We start from the raw sequence: 19,501 nt of genomic DNA, 5'->3' as shown, positions 1-19,501 counted from the left end.
CCTAAATGTGTTTCATTCTGTTTGTTCAACACTTTCCTGGCTGTAGTCTGTGGCATAATATAATCTAGTTTAAGTTTGTTTTGGTGTGCAATCAGTGAAGCAGCCTTTACTATTGAGAAAATCAGCTGCTGCTGTACCTGAAATCTGTATAGACACAATAGCAGGAGTAGTTTCTTAATAACAAGGAAGCAATATACAGGTGATGGTTAATCAGATGTGCAATATTTAATTTGTTGACCTGTGGCTTATGATTTGGTATCTCTTTTTGTGTGCATTAGATGTAATCATAAACCTTCTTTTGAAGCAGAAAGGGCAATTTTTTTTCCTAGTAAAGCCAATATTATTATGTTTAAATGGTTTAAAAAAAAAAATCCAAGACTGGCTCAAACTGAAAATTCACTTGCAGCATATAAACCAAAAATTAGATTTGACCTTTTGTTTTAGAAGGACATGTGTGTACACACATATACATTACTTGCACATACATGGGAGAGAAAAGAGGTGGGATTTGCATCTTACTTCTGGTATTAATGTTTACTGTGTCACTTACAAAAGTACATTTTTGCTTCTGTTTGGCTTAGGGAATTTAGAAGTTAGTACCGAAAAAGTAACTTGTATATTTTTGCCTCTGATGATGGAATCTGGAGTGAGAGTCGAAGTTGCAATTCTTTTGCTCTCAGTATTGGCCAGTTGTACTGCCAATACGGTTTTTTTTTCTCTCATCCCCCATTATTTCATGATTACCACGAGCACAGTTATTCCAGGAGCTCAAATGGTGAAGTTCAATACAAGTGAACTTAAGATCTCTCTTTTTGAATGTCCCGGCTAGACTCATGTGAGGTCCCTTTTTCACAGCTAAGTGTTTTAACTGAAATCCCATTAAACCTCCTCTATTTAAAATAGTATTACAGCTTGAGTCCAGTATTCAGAAATTAGCTTTTATAAAGTCAGGCTTTAAGTCTGCCGTCATAGAGTTGCTGTCCTGGTGGTGAGATAGGTTGCATAGAAAAACACCTCACTGGACTTCTACCTCGTTGTTTTAGCGATTAGAATGTGTATAGTGGGTGAAATAGAGAACAACGTAAAGAAAAGAATATGACTTCATGGTCTAAGGCAATTTGATGCTCTCTGATTAAAGTGTGTTTTACTCTAGACTCTTATCAAAGTTGCTGAATGGTTCTAGGTAGCTGGGTACCTTTGTGAAGTCTTGATTTCCTGATCAGTTTTCCTAGTCTTTGAGGATGGACAAAACAAACAACTGAAGCTAAGTCTTGCATTTACACAGCTTCTGTGGAAACTGACTGGAAATGTGGTTTGAATGTAAGATGTGAAATAGAATGCAAGTGCCCTGTAAAATCACGTTTTGAGCTGTTTCTAGGTGGACACCCAAAATGAGTGGTTGCTAAATGACAGTTTTGGCTGTAATCTCTAGCAAAGTAGCAGTAATTGTGGACCTTAATTTCATAGGACAGGCTGTGATAATGAAGTAATTTAGTGTGTGTTTCATAAACAGAGATGATGGAATAGACATGTTAAGAGAAGTCTTTCTGTTCAGTTAAAACACTTATTCAGGAGTGCTTGGAAGGGGATTCTTTGAGTGAGGTTAAATATAAATATATAGTGATGGCCCATTGATTGTATGGAGGTTTCTTTGTAAAAAAAAATTAACATTGTAATCCATACAAAATGGGGGCTGAATTAAGGTTAGACATAATTCTGCTATTTATTACCTGTTGGATGCCTAACCCATCTTTTAATTATTGTCAGTTGTTGTATGCTATATTTGCACGTGAGTGCACGCACACACACACGTGGAGAGGTGAATACTTTTGCACAACATTTTTGTTGCACTGCTGGAAATATTTTGCTAGGTTGTAGCTGAATCTGTGAGTTGAGAAACTGAAATGTCTGTTCCATGTTGCGTATTTTGCTGTTTACTTGTGCATTTCTGTGGAAAGCTCATTACAATAAAAATGTACTGAACAAGACTTTGTATCTGGGGTAGAAATTTCTGATTCATTTAAGTGAAAGGAGAAGGTATAGCTCCTCTTTCTGCCTCATCTCTCTGTTGTTTCCTTCTTAAAAAAAGGAGGGGGAGATATGAAGGGTGGCCTACAATTTCTTGCAGGATAGGTGTTGAAAGGAAGAGGAAAGGAGAATCAGCGTGCAGGCAGGTCGTTGATTTTTCAGGTACTGAAGTGGTGTATTTCTGTGATAGTATTACATGGCAAACCTATGGCAGCAGAGTCAACGAATAAGACTTGATGTATTTTTATGCCAGCACATGCAGCCATGAGTTACATTCCTTTCTAAAATAAATTTGTCATAGTTTACCTTTGCTAGTGTGTTGTTGTAAGAAAAGAGAGGAGTTCAATTTGGTAGGTGGTTAAAATTTCTTAGGTTGATGGAGAAAGGATGAGGCTTGAAACAGAAGACGAATTTACTTTCCAGTATTGATGTGGGATGCCTAGAATGAAGTGTGAGAGACATGAGAAAATCTTCAGATGTTTTCACGCTTGGGATGCATGTTTGGTGCTCAGCGATTATATGAGGTCCCTTAAATAGAGTACAAAAGAAGAGAAAAGTGACTGAATTAAACCTTGGAGGAAAATGCTGAAAGGTATTAAGAGCAATATTTACAGTTAGAGAAGTCTAATTAGGAAGATTCAAAATTGCAGAGGATTTGCTTGTTGTTTCAACACGGAAAGATCCTGCTCGAAGTTGTAAATAAAAGATGAGCCTTTGATTTGATTAGAATAAGGTTATTCATAGTCTTTACAAAAGCATCTTCAGCACAGTAAAGAAAGGAGCATCAGATCTAAGCAAAAAAATTGCAGTTGGTATAGGTTGCATACCTAAGCAGGAAAAGAATATAACAAGCATGGAAAGAAGCCATTTTAAACTGAATGTTTCAGTCTTCACTGTTTGACGCCTGGTTTATGTTCTCTGGTTCTTAAAATTATAGAGGGGACTTTCCCTATGTATTTTCTGTAATGTAAAAGACTACTTACCAATGAACAACTGCAAAAACTGCTTATAATACAATTAACATGTCTGAAGAAATGGAAAGTGGACATTGTATTAGTACAGGAAGAGTTCAGAGAAATTATGAAGTCATAGCACAAATATAAAACACATCAAAAATTATGTTGTTGTTGTTGTCATGGGCAAAATGTTTTCGTTTTTTATAATTTTCATGGTTTTTTTTTAAACTAAAGCATCATGATGCCTAAAAGAAATAAATTTAAGATAGCAGAACTACTCTTTAATAAATATAGTCTCATATATGTCATTTTGTGAGAAGAAATGTATTTACAAGTATGTACTGCATGAAATAGAAGTTTGAGGTGGAACTGGCATACTGTGTACCTGAATTACAAATGTGTGTAATACATCCGAATGAGCACAGCAAAGTCCTATGTAGTAAAACTAGTGTGTTTATTGCTAGTCATTTAGCAGTAGCTGATAAATATATTTTATTGTAACAGAATGATTGGTGCTTGTCAGGAACTTACACTGGTCAGGAAGGAAAGGAAAGAATAGGGCAATTAGGAAACTGCAACCAGCTTGGGTTTTGAGTCTCGGGTTCTGATTTGTTGATGAGGAGCACGCGTCCATAACAAAGTGCAATCCTCAGTGAAGATTTTTTCATCTCCTTTCATACTTTCACTTATCTTAACACTCTCTTTCCCACTTACAAACTCCTTTAACGTAGTGATTTTATAAACTATGCTTGGACTCTTAAAACATTTGTACATTAAAACATTTTGGCAGTTGAAGGGAAAAAAAAAATTAATTAAAAAAAAAGAAAGTGCATTTACATTGCAATAGTAGTAAAAGCCCTTCTTAGGGACATGCAGACATAGAAGAAAACAGATAATGATTTTATTTTTTAACCTTTTATTCCATCCTTTTTTAGCTCTGTAAGCTGCTTAGAAATGCCTTGAGAGCAGATACAGTTCCTGTCCTTCAAACATGTCAGTTTGGCTATGCTATAAGTGCGCATCATTTAGGGCACAGTGATGGTGACCAAGAATCTCTAAAGCAGGTTAACCCTTTTCACTTCCTCATATCTATGCCTCCTTCCCCCAGCCCCTCAAATCCCTTCAAAAAGAAAACAGCCTTACTTAATAATTTTTAGTTCTCAGGAATCTTTCCAATGCTTTCATCAAAGAAACAGATAAAATCAGTATGGTAATACTAGCAGACTAGCAGGTAATAATAGCAGACTAGAAGCCATTTTGAAAGTTGTTTTGGCCTATTATGTCAAACTGTGTCCAACGTCACTTCAGATAAATAGACATTAGATTTTGTTCACTTCTGCAATGTCTTTCCATGCCTTTCTCCCCTTCTTTTCTATCAGCAATGTTATCTCATGTATGTCTGTTAGAATAAGCTTAGTAGCTTCATCTAGGAAATTAAACTTTTGATTTTGATAATTGTTTATTTGGAAGGCATTTATTCATGATGGCACAGTCTTGAAGGTGATACTTGCAGCCAAGTTTCCATATCTTCATCAGGAAGATAGTTCTTCAACTGAAGTACACATTCTCTGATATGACTCTTAATGTATTACGTAGATATTACCTGAGATTTAAGATGAGGCGAAGTCATGGTTGGAATCCACATCATTTGGACCCTGATGTCGGCACTTCTGAAAAGGCAAAGCACTGTCTATTTTTGCCAGATGAACACGCTAAACAGAAGCACATCCTGATAAGACAGAAACATGCAGTCTCAGAATACACTCCATTTTATTCAGAGATAATTAGGAAACCCAAAGTCAACTATGAAAACTTGTTTCTTACTGAGACAAGTAAGAATAGGACTGAGACATGAGTTTGGAGGGACCAACATACTGGCTCCATGTCAGATCAGACATGCTCAAGAAGAGGAGACTTTCAATACAAGCATTCACACCAACTGAGCTGCAGCAACACACAGATAAATTTGGCAATACCGGTCCCCTGTCAACACAGAGGACTGCTTGCTAGATTTTTGCTCTTAATCCCTCGGTTCTGGTTATTTTCTGGTAAGACATCATTTTGTCAGAAGGCTGCAGTAGTGGCTTTGTGTTTGAAATCCTGTTCAGTCTGATTCCTAACAAAAGTCTGGGAAGCGTATGGGGAGGCTCAGGAGCCGATCTGAACTGTCTTAGTGAAACTGTGCAGGCATTATGACACAAATACATATTCTGGAGATGAGATTTCTCAGACACCACCAGGGTGTTCTTGCCTTTTTTCTAAAATGCAGTAAAATGAATTTTCACATATGTATCTTAACAGCTATACATTCAAACTCTGTGGACAGCCTTACTACGGCTGAACTTTCCGTCTATCTTGTAGCTTGATCCTGCAGACTGGAAATTGGTACTTCTAACAGCATAATGGTGTGCTGCGTAAGAACCATGGACAGCAACTACTAGTGGCAAGTTGGGGGAAATCATGATCTAGCGGTGAAAAAAAAGGACCGTTTTTAGACATGGATAGTTCAACACCATTGGGATTCTACCCAGACCTTGATGGTCAATATACTAAACTGTTTTATTAACCTTAAACTAATCTGGTCTTTTATCGAGATCAGGTGAGGTTCAGCTCATGGTTTGCAATGAAGTTGCCAATATTATGATTTTATTTGTTTGTATGACTGTCTTCCAAAACACTGTTCTGTAAAAGATTTTTCCTAGTGTAGAACCGCCATAATAATTAAGTTTAAACTTACTGGAATATCCTTGTGCATCGTTTCACTCTGGAGATGTTGGTCTTGACAGCTATTACTTCCTCCAGAATAGAATAAACTCTAGGTATTTATAGCCAATCATCTTTTACTGTATTACATAGAGGGAAGTGTCCTGATAGCTTACACATAAGAAGTGCATGTAAGTATCCTCTGTGAAACTAACGTAGTCGGTCAGTTTCCCTGAGACTGCACTGCTAGACTTCAGTTATTTCAACAAGAGCAAGTTGTTCGTTCACCCATATCTTCTTCTAGTCATACCCACAGGCATTCTAAAGGCCAGGCTGTCTCATCTCAAACAAGACCAAACAAATAACATGGTGCATCTTGCTGGTGTTTTTCCCACTGAGTATCTTTAGGCAAACGACATCCTTCAACAGTTCAGCTAGTACAAGACAGCTGTAAAGCAGCAACATGAGATTGTGCTTTGAAGTTTGCTGAATATTGCTTCGCAGAGAGCAACTGTTAATCAGAAACAACATGAGTCTGTTCTTTGCTGGTTATCTGTAGTGAATTCTGAGCTACTTCTTAAAAATATGCTGCTTAAAAATTTATTGGACTCTGCCTGGGGATCACAAACAAAGCTGAAAAAAGTTGGTCCCAAATAATATGGGACCTCCATTCAACGTGTGGAGTTTAGGGAACAGTTGCATACATTGAGTAATCAGGAAACTTCAATTCTTCCCTTTCACATCTGCACACATCTCTTCTGCTTTGTAAATACTCTCAGTTGTGTCAAGGTGCCAAGAAATTTACAGAAGACTTCAGCCTGCTGTTTGTGCCAAGCATATGGAGATGCTGGGCAGATATGTAGGCTTCATGGATGTCTTTTGAACTTAAGGTGTAGAGATTTCATATTCATTTTCTCAAACACATTTACTTAAGGTAAAGATCACAGTTGCATAGCAGCTAAACTTCAGACCACTTTCACTCTCTGAGGCGCACCCTTTTTCATACATTCAGAAAGTTCCTCAATATTCTTAACTGTTGTGGTTACAACACCCCTGCTTAATGAAAGCACTAATAGGACAAGCTCAACTTGGAAAATATCTCATCTATAGCCACTGACAGTGACAAACTCAAACCACCTTACTCAGTACTCCACTGCTTGAAAGTTCCTCATGTATCTTATGCTCATAGGGTCAGTGCTAGGAGAAAACCAAAACTGATCAACCTACTTGGAGTTGAGTCCCTGATTAATAGCTCCTGTAAAGACCACTGGAATTTTCTATGAAAGCACTTTGTCCTAAAAATTGTTCCCTGGGCTTTTTGTTGATTTTAAGCTGGATTCCACTGCTCTCTTTTCTTCTTGTCCTCCACTGAGTCCTATCTTTTAGCAGTTTCTTTTGTAGTAAGAGAAGCTAATTTCAGACAGGTAAACTGAAGCACTTTTTTGTTTGTTTGTTTGTTTAAATCAATAAGCAATATCTATTTTAGAGGATGAGTTAATTATTCTGTGGCAACCATTACACAACAGAGGTAGAATGCAATGTCTTTGGCTGAAGCCGGAAGCTGGCAAACTTCATTGTTCAAATAGAATGAGCATACAAGTTGTGAGTTATACAAGCTGTAGCATGTTGTGGTTCTTGCTGTGACCGAGAGTTACAAGTAAATTGATCAGACTGTTGATACAGAACTAGGACAGAGTGAACTGGGCAAAGATCGCTAAAGTTGCTTTAAAAAGGTCTGCAGTTTAAAACAGCACCAGGCTTGCTGGTTTAGGGAGACTTTTCACAGTCACATTAGGCAGAACACTGCTTTTACCATTCAGACCTCTCCATTGGAAATGATTGCATATAGAGAAGTCAGTGCGCTTTGCTCATCTGTGGGTCTCCAGCCATGGATAAAACCAAAACATTTGTACACATGAACTTAGTTTAATTTTTACAATGGTGCAAAAATATAGATTAGGCCAATGGAGAGTATTTTAATAGCAAGTGTTTCCTAAGTAAAGGAAATTCCAGATGTGTTTTTACATCAGCACCAATTCTTGGATGCTTTAAGTAGAGACTACTGAACCTGACTAATGTAATTATAAACATTTCTCAGCATAAATATGGTTTGTATCCAAAACTTATATTATAGCATACTTTTTGAATATTTGGATTTGTTCTGAATCAGTAGTTGGACTACTTGAATGACAGTATTAGGATTATGAAGCATTCTAGCTTCGCAATTGTATTTGAAGCAAATAATTCATATTTGTTATATAGCTTAACAATTTTATCTAAGTTGCTTTGTTCATTTCATTGAAATTGGCACTGTTACTTCAGTAATTATTTTCTGACAGAAGATTTCATGTGGGATGTTTCATTTCCAAGGGCAAGGAATGGAATCCTACTCAAAGTCATTGAACTAGGACTGTTTATAAACATGACAGATCCTCTTAGGGTCATTTCCAAAAGACTTAATTTCCACTGTCCCAGGCTGCAAGTGATGCTTTCTGGCTCTGGATGGGATTTTTTGGTAAAAGCTTCATTGGTCATAGTTTTGCTTTTCTAAAAACTGTCTTATATAGCCTGTCATACAAAATAATACAAATTCTTAATTATGAGTGATTTGCACTTAAAATGAAATAGAAGTATACCTACTTGCATTAAATCTTAAAGTATATTGGATGTCTCTTTCCATTCAAGTGGTGCATTTGTATTTAACAGAACTGATAATAGTTTCAGGCAGCCAAGATATTTGGTTAATAAATTCTAACAAGTTGGGTACCTGCTGGTTAGCAGCGAATCCCAGGAGAGGGATAAACTTGTCATCATGTCATCACTTTATTTAATCCTGCAAAAAAAATTGAACATTGACTTCATCAAAACCTGTTTGGGTGGTTTGAGTATTTTGTGAAAAAAAGTTGTGGTTCTGCAAGTTGCACACCTAATTTTTGGTTGTTTGCTTTGAGCTATTGTTCTGGAATTTACTGAAATGCTTGTTGGTGTCTAAGAAAGCTATAGTGATAACTGTGTTGCTAGCAAGCAGCTTGAGAAAATACTGTTCCCTGCATTGCCAGATGATATTGTGACTAAGGGGTGTTAGTTACTATTTGGAGGAAGAGGAGGGACAGGACCCAGACCAAATTACTAAATGAAAATTTAATAGATCACTCTGGTTTACTAGTGTGTCTTCTTTCCACAGTATGCTCTATGGAATCTGTTTGCAAATGTGAGAGTCTGTTTTCTTACAGCCTAAGCTTCTTATGCGATGAGAGATTTCAAAGAAATATATTTTGAAATGCATCATGGCTGTCTATTATTGTCTTTATAAGTGAACAAATTTATAAAACTATAGAATTTTTACCTCTTTGTTTTATAAAAATAGAATAACTCTGCAGTAGCCTGGCAAATCCAGATAATTCCATCATAAATATTCTTTTTCTGAAATTTGCACCCTTTTTTCTTTTTTTTTCTTTTTCTTTCTTCTTCCTTGTTCCCAAGAACATCTGTGCAGAGGTGCTGATTTTTTGATGCCAGAGTGTCAGGTAAAAGTGGACATGTATATGTTAATTAAAGTTGATAAATATTTGACATTATCTTTTCATGCCAGAGACTCGGCTCATTCAATTCCCGAGGCTGAAACAGTTCCCTCGTATGCTACTTTTGCCAATGACTGTTTGAATAACTTTGTTACATTATACTTTGCTGAAGCTTTCTAAAACTACACGATCTGTTAATTGTTTTTTCCCTCCTTTCCTCTTATCTTTTCTCTTTTCTGTACAGGTGATTTCTATTCACTCCTTTCCAAGCTGCTAGGAGAAAGGGAAGATGTTGTGCATGTGCATAAGCATAACCCTACAGAAAAGGCAGAATCAGATCTTGTAGCTGAGATTGCTAATGTAGTCCAAAAGAAGGATCTTGCCAGAGAGATCACAAATCATGATGAGAGGGACAATACTATTCTTGTCAGAGACAGAATTCACAAATTTCACAGACTAGAGTCTACCCTGAGGCCACCAGAGAACAGACATTTCTCTTTACAGCAGCCTAAACATGGTGAGGGCAGCTGGGAAAAAGAACATACAGGAGGTGGGTTAGGGGTTAATTTTATACAATGAAATGCAATGTAAGAGCTGTGATCCACATTAGCAAAATCTGAAGGGAATTTCCATTGATGCTTGGAAGTATTTTACGTGACAGTTTTCCTAATTATGGAAATGTTCTCCCTCTATTTTAGAGGTATTTCAGTCGGGTTCTTTCCCCCTCCATGTGTGAAGAAAGAATGTATCCCAATGGCACAATACCAGTACTTTTTGGAACATAGGGTATTTTTTCTACTTTCAAGACTTTCACTTAATTATATGATACCAATTATGCTAAAACAAGGTAAACACAGGATATATTAGTCATGGGAAGTGAAGAATTTTCATAATACAAGTAACTACTATAAAGTGGTCACAGGGATGATCGATGCATTTTATGAGTTTGCTGATTACCCTGGTTTGTCAGATACAAGATTTTATAAAATTTATTGCTCCAATTCTGTCAGACTTTTTTCTCTCATTCAGAAAGAGTGGTAGTTAATCCTGAAAAATTCTTGAGAAGTAAAATTTTCTGCATATTTATTTCAAATTGGGCTTGGCTATCCAAATATTCTTGGACAGGCTGTTTTATTATACTAGGATTATAATTCGTTCCCTTCAGGTTTCTATGACAGCAGAAACCATGCAAGTATTGTGTTTGTTTTACTTGCATTTTGGTCTCTGTGATATTGATTGTGCTTAGTCTTACTTGCTAATGTGGAAAGCCAGATAATGCAGCATGTGACGAGTATCTCATAAAAGAAACTGGTATGTATGCATGAAAGTCATCTGTATGCATAAGCTGTAGTAGCACATGCTTGCTTTTATGTTGCAACCAGCCAGCTTGATGTTTCCAAGTACTGTTGTACACATTTTGTACGTGTGTATTTTGTACACATACATCATTCATCATCCGTTTGATTTTTATTTCAGTTCAAAATGTTAACATGTCTTGTCTCTGTTTATGTGAGATTCTGTTATAGTATTCAAATTCAGCAAAATTCTGGGTTTGTATCTAACAAAACCAAAGATGAGGACTTTCCAATGTTATGTTATGCTAGTCAGTTAAATGACTGCCTGTCAAGTTACTGGCATAGGGGCAAAAAACAGGCGGGATGTTACCATGTGCCTGACCTAAGTGTAAATCATTAACACTTCCATAAGCAACACCGGAATTAAATGCTTGGAAGAGTAGTGTGTGCAGCATTTCTGCAAAACCAGTTTGTTCAGTTCAGACTAATAGCGTGTGGTGTGTAGAGGGGAAAAAAGAAATTTCCTTTCTGTTTTAACTGATCCAGAGGAGGGAATGTCAGTGAACTGAATAAATGGCTTAGTTGGCACACTATATGGCATGAATTCTAACTACAGAAAGCATTTGCTTGGCTACTTTAGTAGCTATATATTCATTTTGGGGGAATTTGTTGGTGGAAGACTGATTAATAAATGGACTTTCAAATGATGCAATTTTGAGTTATAGCAAAAAGGAAAACTGAAATGATCTTAATTAGCATTTTTTTTTAATGTTTGTGATACTGTTAACTACAGAAATTCTGAACTGCAGAAGCTGTCAGTGCCATCTTTTGGCAAAAGAACTTTTATAATAGCAATAAAATCTTTAAGCACATGTTTAGTTTCTGTTTTGGGTAGTATTTATGTATTAGAAGAACAGAACCTTCCATAACAGAATTTTCCTCTTCAGAGGAAGAAGTGGAACATAAAGTGTTTTAACTTGTCTTGATTTAGTAAAAAAATTTGCACCTTTCATAAAATTCTTTACTGTATTGAATTAAAAAAATTCTCAGTATTTCTTAGGACAAGACTGGTTGCTGTTAAATTAATTTCATTTAACTGTTTAAAAATTACCAGAATTAAAATAGTTTAATATTTTTAGTCTTGCAAATATTCCAATTTTAAACAGGTAACCAATCTGAAATAGCAAATGACCAATATGTTAAGTAAGGTTGTTATAAATGTTATGTTTATAACTTTACACTACTGCTCTTCCTGCACTATTGTTATTTTACTACCCCGAGACTGGTCACTAATCAGTCAGGTTGTTCAACATCACTGCAACCAATACAATTATACCTCCTAATTGAGGCAAACAGTGTAATGTTCCAATTTTTAAAACTCCTTTGTGCAGTGCTTACTTGTATTTGTCAAGATATAAATGACTACTCTGATGACAGGGAGTAAATGCAACATGACTAAAAGTTGTAATGTTAAAAGCTAGCAAGAGCTTCCAGGGATTTCTGGACAGTAAATTGCAATTTTGCCAATAAATAAGGCTTTGTTCTTTCACTTGTAGAGAGATTAGAGGCTGATTTGCATGTTCTAAATCTATGTAATTCTTTATAGTTTTATTGATGAAAGGAATTACTCTAAATTACAAGGTAGAAGATCTGGTACTTAGTTTAGAAATCACATTTACAATAAAACTGGTGATGATAAATATTTTTTTTTAAAAGTAATTGTAATTTATTTTAATGGAGAAAAGTACTGTTCTTTGGTTTCATGTGTAACTGTTCCATGGACCACTTAATTTTGTAGGGAATTAATTAGTTGTAGACAAATTAAGTCTAAATTTAGTAAGTAAGTTTTTGTAAAAAGCTAGTTGCCTTAAGATAAACCTGTATCAAAGGACTTTCAGTATGAGACTTTCAAAGGGAAGAGAAAAGATAACAATAATAAACCAATTTTGGAAAAGTGTGAGAAAATCTAAAGGTTGTGTAGAGGCTGGAGTTCTCGCGATTAGATGGTATTTCACTGTACATTCATTTTACTGTTTTGATCTATCAAATCTTTTAGTCCTTTAAGTGTAAATATAAACATTTCTTATTTTATAGTACATGCCTTTTGAGAGACTGAATTTTACAGAAGCCAAAATTTAGGCTATGTTTAGCCTTTTAATTTTTCTAGCTGTTTTGGAAAAGGCTCAGAGGCCAAGGGGCACTGTAACATTAAACATACACAAGTTTTCTGCAAGTTAACTTAGACTGATACGGGATGAGCAAGTGAGGAAGCAGACACTGGATTTCCATCCTTTTATTCCTTTCAAAATGTTAATGTCCATGAATATACCTGGTACTGCACCTGCTGTGACTAACTGAACTGTACAGAAGTAAGAATATGTGTAATTTTTTTCTTGACAGCTTTTCTTTTAGCTTGGAACTTTTGTTCAGCTAAAATTGCTACAGAGTAGAATTTCTTGGTTTAGAAGTTTCTAATTGCTGTCTTGGATTCACTGCAGTTGCTGATTGCCTTAGGTTTGTCTTAGCCTAAAGAGTTTCTCTGTCACCTACTCTAGCTATGGTATCTAAAAGTACAAAGGTAAAATATCTCCTAGCCTGTGGTAGGTTTTCAGCACTGGTTTTATCTTTCCTCTGTGTAAATTGTAGAAAATGGTTTTCCCTTCACCCCATCCTTGCTGTTACTCCTCCGAATACATCTCTTTCAAGTGAAATAGAAGCGGGGGGTATGCTTATCAGAACACCTGCGTTGCACAGGTGACCTGAAGATTTTGGGCATTGTTTCCCTTTTCATTTTAACTTTCATTAGAAGATCACTTCCAGCTGAACCCTCTCAAACTCCTTGGGTGCTGTGTGTTAAGGACTGTGATCTGCCTTGTTTCAAAGCACTGATGTCCTGGCACTTTGTGAATGGGGATATGTGTTTCACCTGGCTACCCCAGTGATCATTTTTTAGGATCAAAGCAAAACACAGAAGCTTTGGGTGAACTGAAAGTTGCGAAGTACAGCATGATGCTATCAAACACATTGATTACTAGTGAAACAGCTCCAGTTTCACATAACTGCAAAGAAACTGCTTTCTATTCACCTTCAGTTTGGCTATACATACCTACATACGAAGTCTGCATGTAAGAAATACCTGAATTATGCTGAACAAATTAATTTCTGAAAAGTAGGAGTGATGGATTTCCTAACACGTAGAGGGCATTTTAGGATTTGGGGTGGGGGTTTTTTAAATCACAACTAGTGACATTTTTTTTGCCATTACATTTTTTATTTTTGGGAATATTGTTCAATTGTCTCCTAATACTGCCAGAGCAACCCAGACCAACCTCTTTCAAATAGCATTTAAGCAGTCTATTTCTGAGAAATTAATCCGTGTAGCCATCGCTCTGCAACTTTTTCAAATTTTGGACTGTTCATGCCTTTAATCAGTGTAAGTCTGTTTTCACATAAAACAGAGATTGCAGTAAACATCTTTTTATATTTTTAACTTTAATCTTTATGTTGGAACTAAATTTGTCTCCCTTAATTGAGGAGTTTTATGATTTAAGACAAACACAAGAAGTATCTGACTTTTTAGTAGTGGTTCCCTTGCTAAATCCTGTGCTGTTGCTTTAGTGTGAAAATCAGATTTGTATTATTCAAAAACTATCCAGTATTTATTCTTAAAAACAGTGTGTTACGGCATAAACAATGATGGATATTCTACCCTTCTTCATCTCTTTCATCAGATTTAAACATCGATTTCCTATTCATGCCTATCATATTTGAATTAGGATATGAACACTATCCAGAACTAATGCATATGTTGGCTGTAAGAAATGTCATAGGCAAGCGTCACAAAATTACTGTTTTATTTGCTTCTCGTTGCTATTTTTCTTCCTTCCCTGTATTTTTTTTTCTTAGTGTTAAAAGCTTTTTTGAAAAAAAGTCATGAATCAACCACTTCTGAAATGTAGTTGGTTTAATGATTCATAGTCTTTGTTATGCATTTTTTAATAAAACACTGATAGGTTAATATGCTGCTGATTTTGGATAGTAGTTGTGTATTTCTGTAATCTTTCAACGTAGAAAGTATTCACAGAGCTCCTAAAACTTCTAGAGTCTGTGTACCTGTATCCTTATAAGATGGAGAAAAGAATGGAGTCAAAAGCAGTTTTGAAGTTTCTGTCGTCCTGTACGTAGCAGGATGCCAGTGCTTGTGCATGCTTTACTATAATAAAACTATGCTTGGAATTAAATTGCAATGCATTAATGGAAATACTGCATGTAAGAAAACGTCCATATAGTTCCCAACAGTCTGTACCAAAAGCCAGTTAACCATGTTTTTTTATAAATATTTTACATGAATGTCTGCCTTTTGTTTGTTTGTTTCTTTGGTCAGATTTCCACATAGAAGAGGCTGTGGAGTGGCCTGGGTTAGACCTCAGACTAGGTCAAGTTTCTGGGTTGGCTCTGGACCCTGAAAATAACCTAGTTCTCTTCCACAGAGGTGATCATGTTTGGGATGAAAAGTAAGTAGATACTCTGCCAAATGGCATGTTAGAAGGTCAAATTGGTGTGTGCTATTTGTATATCTTCTCAAGAAAAGAAAAGACAGATTGCAGTTCTTTTTCCATTTAAAATTCAGTTCTTCGGCTGAAAGTGCCTTTGGGAGACTCAGAATGGAGGTGGTGACTGACAGTTTCAAGATGATAGGGTTACTAGGTCTGTAGACAGTGAGAATGTCTCTCCAGAGAAAAAGAACATAGTACATTAGGTCCTTAAACTGTATAACCATCTTAGTATGATATTCGCTGAGATTAATTATCCCTGCTTCTCCATGTTTTTTAGCAGGACTAATTAGCCTGGGAGAATGATGTTTTCATATGGTATACTACCATTAGGACCTGGGTTTAAGACATGCAATGCTAGCTACAGTGCATCTTCATTCTTTTTTGTCTTTATGTCCACTGAACAGAATTAGATTGTTATAAGGCACTCTCTCAAAACAGGCTTTGTTCTACTCATTTGATAAAATGTACTACATTCAGTGTCACTCAAAAAAAAAAAAGTCCCAACTTTATAATGGCCATTTTTCTAGTGTTTGTAAAGTAATATACTCAAAGGTATATTATTTTAAGAACAGAACATTCCAAATAAAGTATAGTGTCCTTATTTCTACAGTGTCCTTATGTCTTTGAGCTTTAAAATAGTATGTCTAACTGTTTAGATGGACACTTTCGAAAAAACTCCATGAAATTGTAACAGAACACTGGGAGGAAATAGTATTGGCTTGTAACAGAATGTTATGTAGTACCCTTTTTAAATGTGCTTTTTTTATCTTCTTTCTAAGCATCTGTTCTCCATATATATAAGGCTAAACAGCAGGGTTTTTTCCAACTCCCGATGAATTCATTTTAAGGTAACATAGTTTCTGAAAATTAGAGGGGGCAGCTTTTTCAACCTTATAATAACAAATAATGTTTAGAATACTGTTCTATGGAGGAAAGTAAGTTCTTTGGGTTATTAGCTAAATAACATAATGCAGCAGATAAGGCAATCATTTATGGCTCATGCATTATATCAGTGATCTCTCCAGCTCAAGTGTATATAAATACAGACTATAAAATTTGAAAGGATGACACATGCTGCAACCTGTATTACTCAAGCTTCAAGTAAAAGCTGATATTGATTTGTTTTTTTTCATCCTCCTACGCGTGATCATAAGTGCTGTTTTTGTGTTATTGAAGAAAGAATTGAAAAAATACTTGAAAATAGGCTGGCAGTTGTATTCCTTTCTTACTTCTGAAATGTGTGGTTTTGAGTGTCTGGCAACTGAGGTATACCCACAACCCAGAGCATAAAACTGGAGTTTGAGACCAGGCAGTATTTGGAGAGCCTACAGATTTTAAAGAAAACAAAAAAAACATTAACATTCCCTAAAATAGCAAGTGAGCATAATGAATCAACCATGTGGAGAGACAGATTAAACTTCAACTTTCTTACGGTGTGGGTGCAGAAGAAGATCGGAGCTGTGGTCTGAAGTCTGGAAATCTGTGCTGTGCTGGGTAACACTACAGGTTCATTTAACTCAGCTCTGTCCTCGACAGCAGCCGTTGTTCATATTCTGAGAATTTCTAGCCTGTGATTATCAGACTTCTCAGAAAAATGCTTTATCTTATATTTAGTATTAGTAGTGTTCATCTGTACATCAATCCTATGTGGGAGCTTGCCATATTTGCCATCATGTGGTGATTGAAGTTGGAACAAAGTAAAACTGCCTGGCCTTGTAAGTATGATCAGGAGCATTCAGTCCCCAATATGTAACCAAAATGTAAGATGAGCTGTTGTTAACTGAAGCTGGTTATGGGTCTTCTGTAAGGATAGCTAGCTACACATGAGATCCTAATTCATTTTAGAGGGGTTTTGTTCACAAGTAGTATTTTTTTTTTCTTCTTCTTCTTGTGGAGCACGGTTAATCAATATACAGGAAAGCTGGTGTTGGTATGAACTCTTAAATTAGATGGACTAAAACTTCGGTAGGCCTGTTTATATGGAGTATTGTGACTTTAAAACAATATATTTGGAAAACATGCCTGTGGTTAAGCTGTTGTTCCATATCTTGTGGCACAGAGAACAGGCACACAGAGGTGTGCTCAGCCAGTCAGCCTTCCTTTTTTATCTTGGGGTATGTCATAGAATCATAGAATCATTTAGATTGGATAAAACTTTTAAGATCATCAAGTCCAACCGTTAACCTAGCACTGCCAAGTTCGCCACTAAACCATGTCCTTAAGTGCCACGTCTACACGTCTTCTAAATACCTCCAGGGACGGTGACTCAACCACTTCCCTGGGCAGCCTGTTCCAATGCTTGACAACCCTTTCAGTGAAGAAATTTTTCCTAATATCCAACCTCAACCTCCCCTGGCGCAACTTGAGACCGTTTCTTCTTGTCCCATCACTTGTTACTTGGGAAGAGAGACCAACACCCACCTCGCTACAACCTCCTTTCAGGTAGTTGTAGAGCACAATCAGGTCTCCCCTCAGCCTCCTTTTCTCCAGGCTAAACAACCCCAGTTCCCTCAGCCGCTCCTCATAAGACTTGTGCTCCAGACCCTTCACCAGCTTCGTTGCCCTTCTCTGGACACGGTCCAGCACCTCAATGTCCTTCTTGTAGTGAGGGGCCTGTGAACTAGCCTGGGAACCCTTTCACGGGTTGTGCTGAAAAGGAAGGAGTATATGGGTTCTCATTTTTCAATAAAAAGGAATAGAAAATGAGTATTTGAAAGGTGTTTATCATGACTATTGTATGGGGAGGAATAAGAAGTTATCATACTTGTAAGTTAATATTTATAATTGGCTGCAAATACACAGTTAATTGAGTATAATATTCCTTACCAAATCATAAATGTGATGAATCAGTCAAGCCTGAAATCCCAGAATTTATTTTCTCTGTTTCAATGCTTCACCAGCATAGCATAGAAACGAATTAAACAAAAATTATCTGTGCTGTTAGGCAATGCACGAATGTTTCCAATGCATTGTTAATATATGCCATAAAAGCTGGATCCTCATTCAACTAAATATAGCTGGATGAATGGTCTGTGCTGTTCTATAAGGCAACTTCAGTCTGCTTTAGAATGCAAAAGCAGTTACACAGTGACAAGCCCTGTGATACAGTAGCAGCTTTTCAGTGGCTGTAGCATTCCTAATGTGCATGATTTAAAAGAAAAAACAATCCTTTTAAATAAGTCACGTTCTTATATAAGTCTTCTTAAGTAAGTCAGGTCTCCTCAGTTTCAGAACAGTCTTTGCTATATGCAGCGTGTGCTGTTCAGAATGAAAAAAATTAGAACTATTCATCTGGCTGAGCAATGAATCAGTTGGAAGTGATTTTGCATTTTGTAATGAAAAATGTATACTATTCATGCAATTTATAAAAGACATAATAAAGAATACAAACTGCATTCTTGTTACTACATTCTTAATAAGCTAGGCAGGTTAATTTAGGCTGAGCACAGTACCACAATGGTGATGGATATTGATCAAGAGTAGAGCTCAGGGTTGTGCCTTCAAGGGTTATGAGATCAGGTGGTCTGTCTAAATTTAATATGTAGCCCACCAGAAGGATGTTAGATTTAGGAAGAAATTGTTTGTATTAGTGTGACGTGGCCTGCTGAGAAGTAGAAAAATAGCTGTGGAATTACACCGGGGTTTGAAATTAGAAGCAGTGACATATGCAGCATATTTTAGTTGTCCTGAGATATCAAACTGCAGAACCTATGAGAAAACCATGCTGCAGAGCAGTATGACATACAATAGTAAGGTGTTCATTTATTTTGGTTGGTTGGTTTTGGTCTTGCTTCTTTTAGGCTAGCAGTAGTCAGCATAGTTTGTGTCCTCATTTATCAGTTGAAACAAAAGAACATTGACTACCTGGGAAATTGGTCTCAAACCCTGGGAAGAAAAGAGTGAAGGTGATTCTGTAGCATGCCAGTCTTTATCCTAGAAGAGGATATTTGACAGGGAGAAGATGCATGGAAGATCACTCCCATAAACTCATTTCAAAGTTCACTAGGCTTCCTTTGCATAAAATACTATACAATCTCTTATTTACACTGAAAGCACTCAGTTCTCAGAAGAGCTGGGTAGTTGTTAGCAGGGAATACTTAGAAGTAAGGACAGCACTGTTACTAAGAGCCATAATCATAACAAGGAAAGCCAATTATTTTTTTAAGTTGTCTAGCTAGTCAGTTCTCCAGCGATATAATCTTGTTTTCTGAGGGTTTTATGTATAATACCTACCGTCACTAAGATTCTCTTCTGTGATTAGTTGTGCTGATTAATAATAACATTAGTAATAACATTAGTTCAGTCTGTCCAGTGTTGGTTCTCCAGTTGTGGTCATCCATATCTAGAGCAAGTCCTTACGAGTATTAGACTCCTTTTTAAATAAAACTGTTTTAAGACCAAGAGAACTTGTTATGGAAGATCACTGTCAGTAATGGTAAAGA

General features: G+C 36.4%; 1 protein-coding gene across 3 annotated transcripts in view; it reads left to right on the top strand.

The window, feature by feature from the left end:
* The window catches only part of PAM (peptidylglycine alpha-amidating monooxygenase), a 79,365-nt gene that overhangs the window by 45,116 nt on the left and 14,748 nt on the right, over positions 1-19,501 (top strand). For 2 of the 3 annotated variants that reach the window (XM_009328719.1, XM_009328718.1), the window contains exon 14: positions 14,888-15,017. In XM_009328719.1, the coding sequence (XP_009326994.1) occupies positions 14,888-15,017 (130 nt within the window). Of the gene's footprint in view, positions 1-9,452; positions 9,759-14,887; positions 15,018-19,501 lie in introns of all 3 variants that reach the window. The other variant, XM_009328720.1, reaches the window with a different exon arrangement.

The sequence above is a fragment of the Pygoscelis adeliae genome, unplaced genomic scaffold, assembly GCF_000699105.1.
Source record: "Pygoscelis adeliae isolate BGI_AS28 unplaced genomic scaffold, ASM69910v1 Scaffold16, whole genome shotgun sequence".
Classification (NCBI taxonomy): domain Eukaryota; kingdom Metazoa; phylum Chordata; class Aves; order Sphenisciformes; family Spheniscidae; genus Pygoscelis; species Pygoscelis adeliae.
The sequence above is the reverse complement of the archived record's forward strand: the minus strand, read 5'-3'. Positions and strand labels throughout refer to the sequence as shown.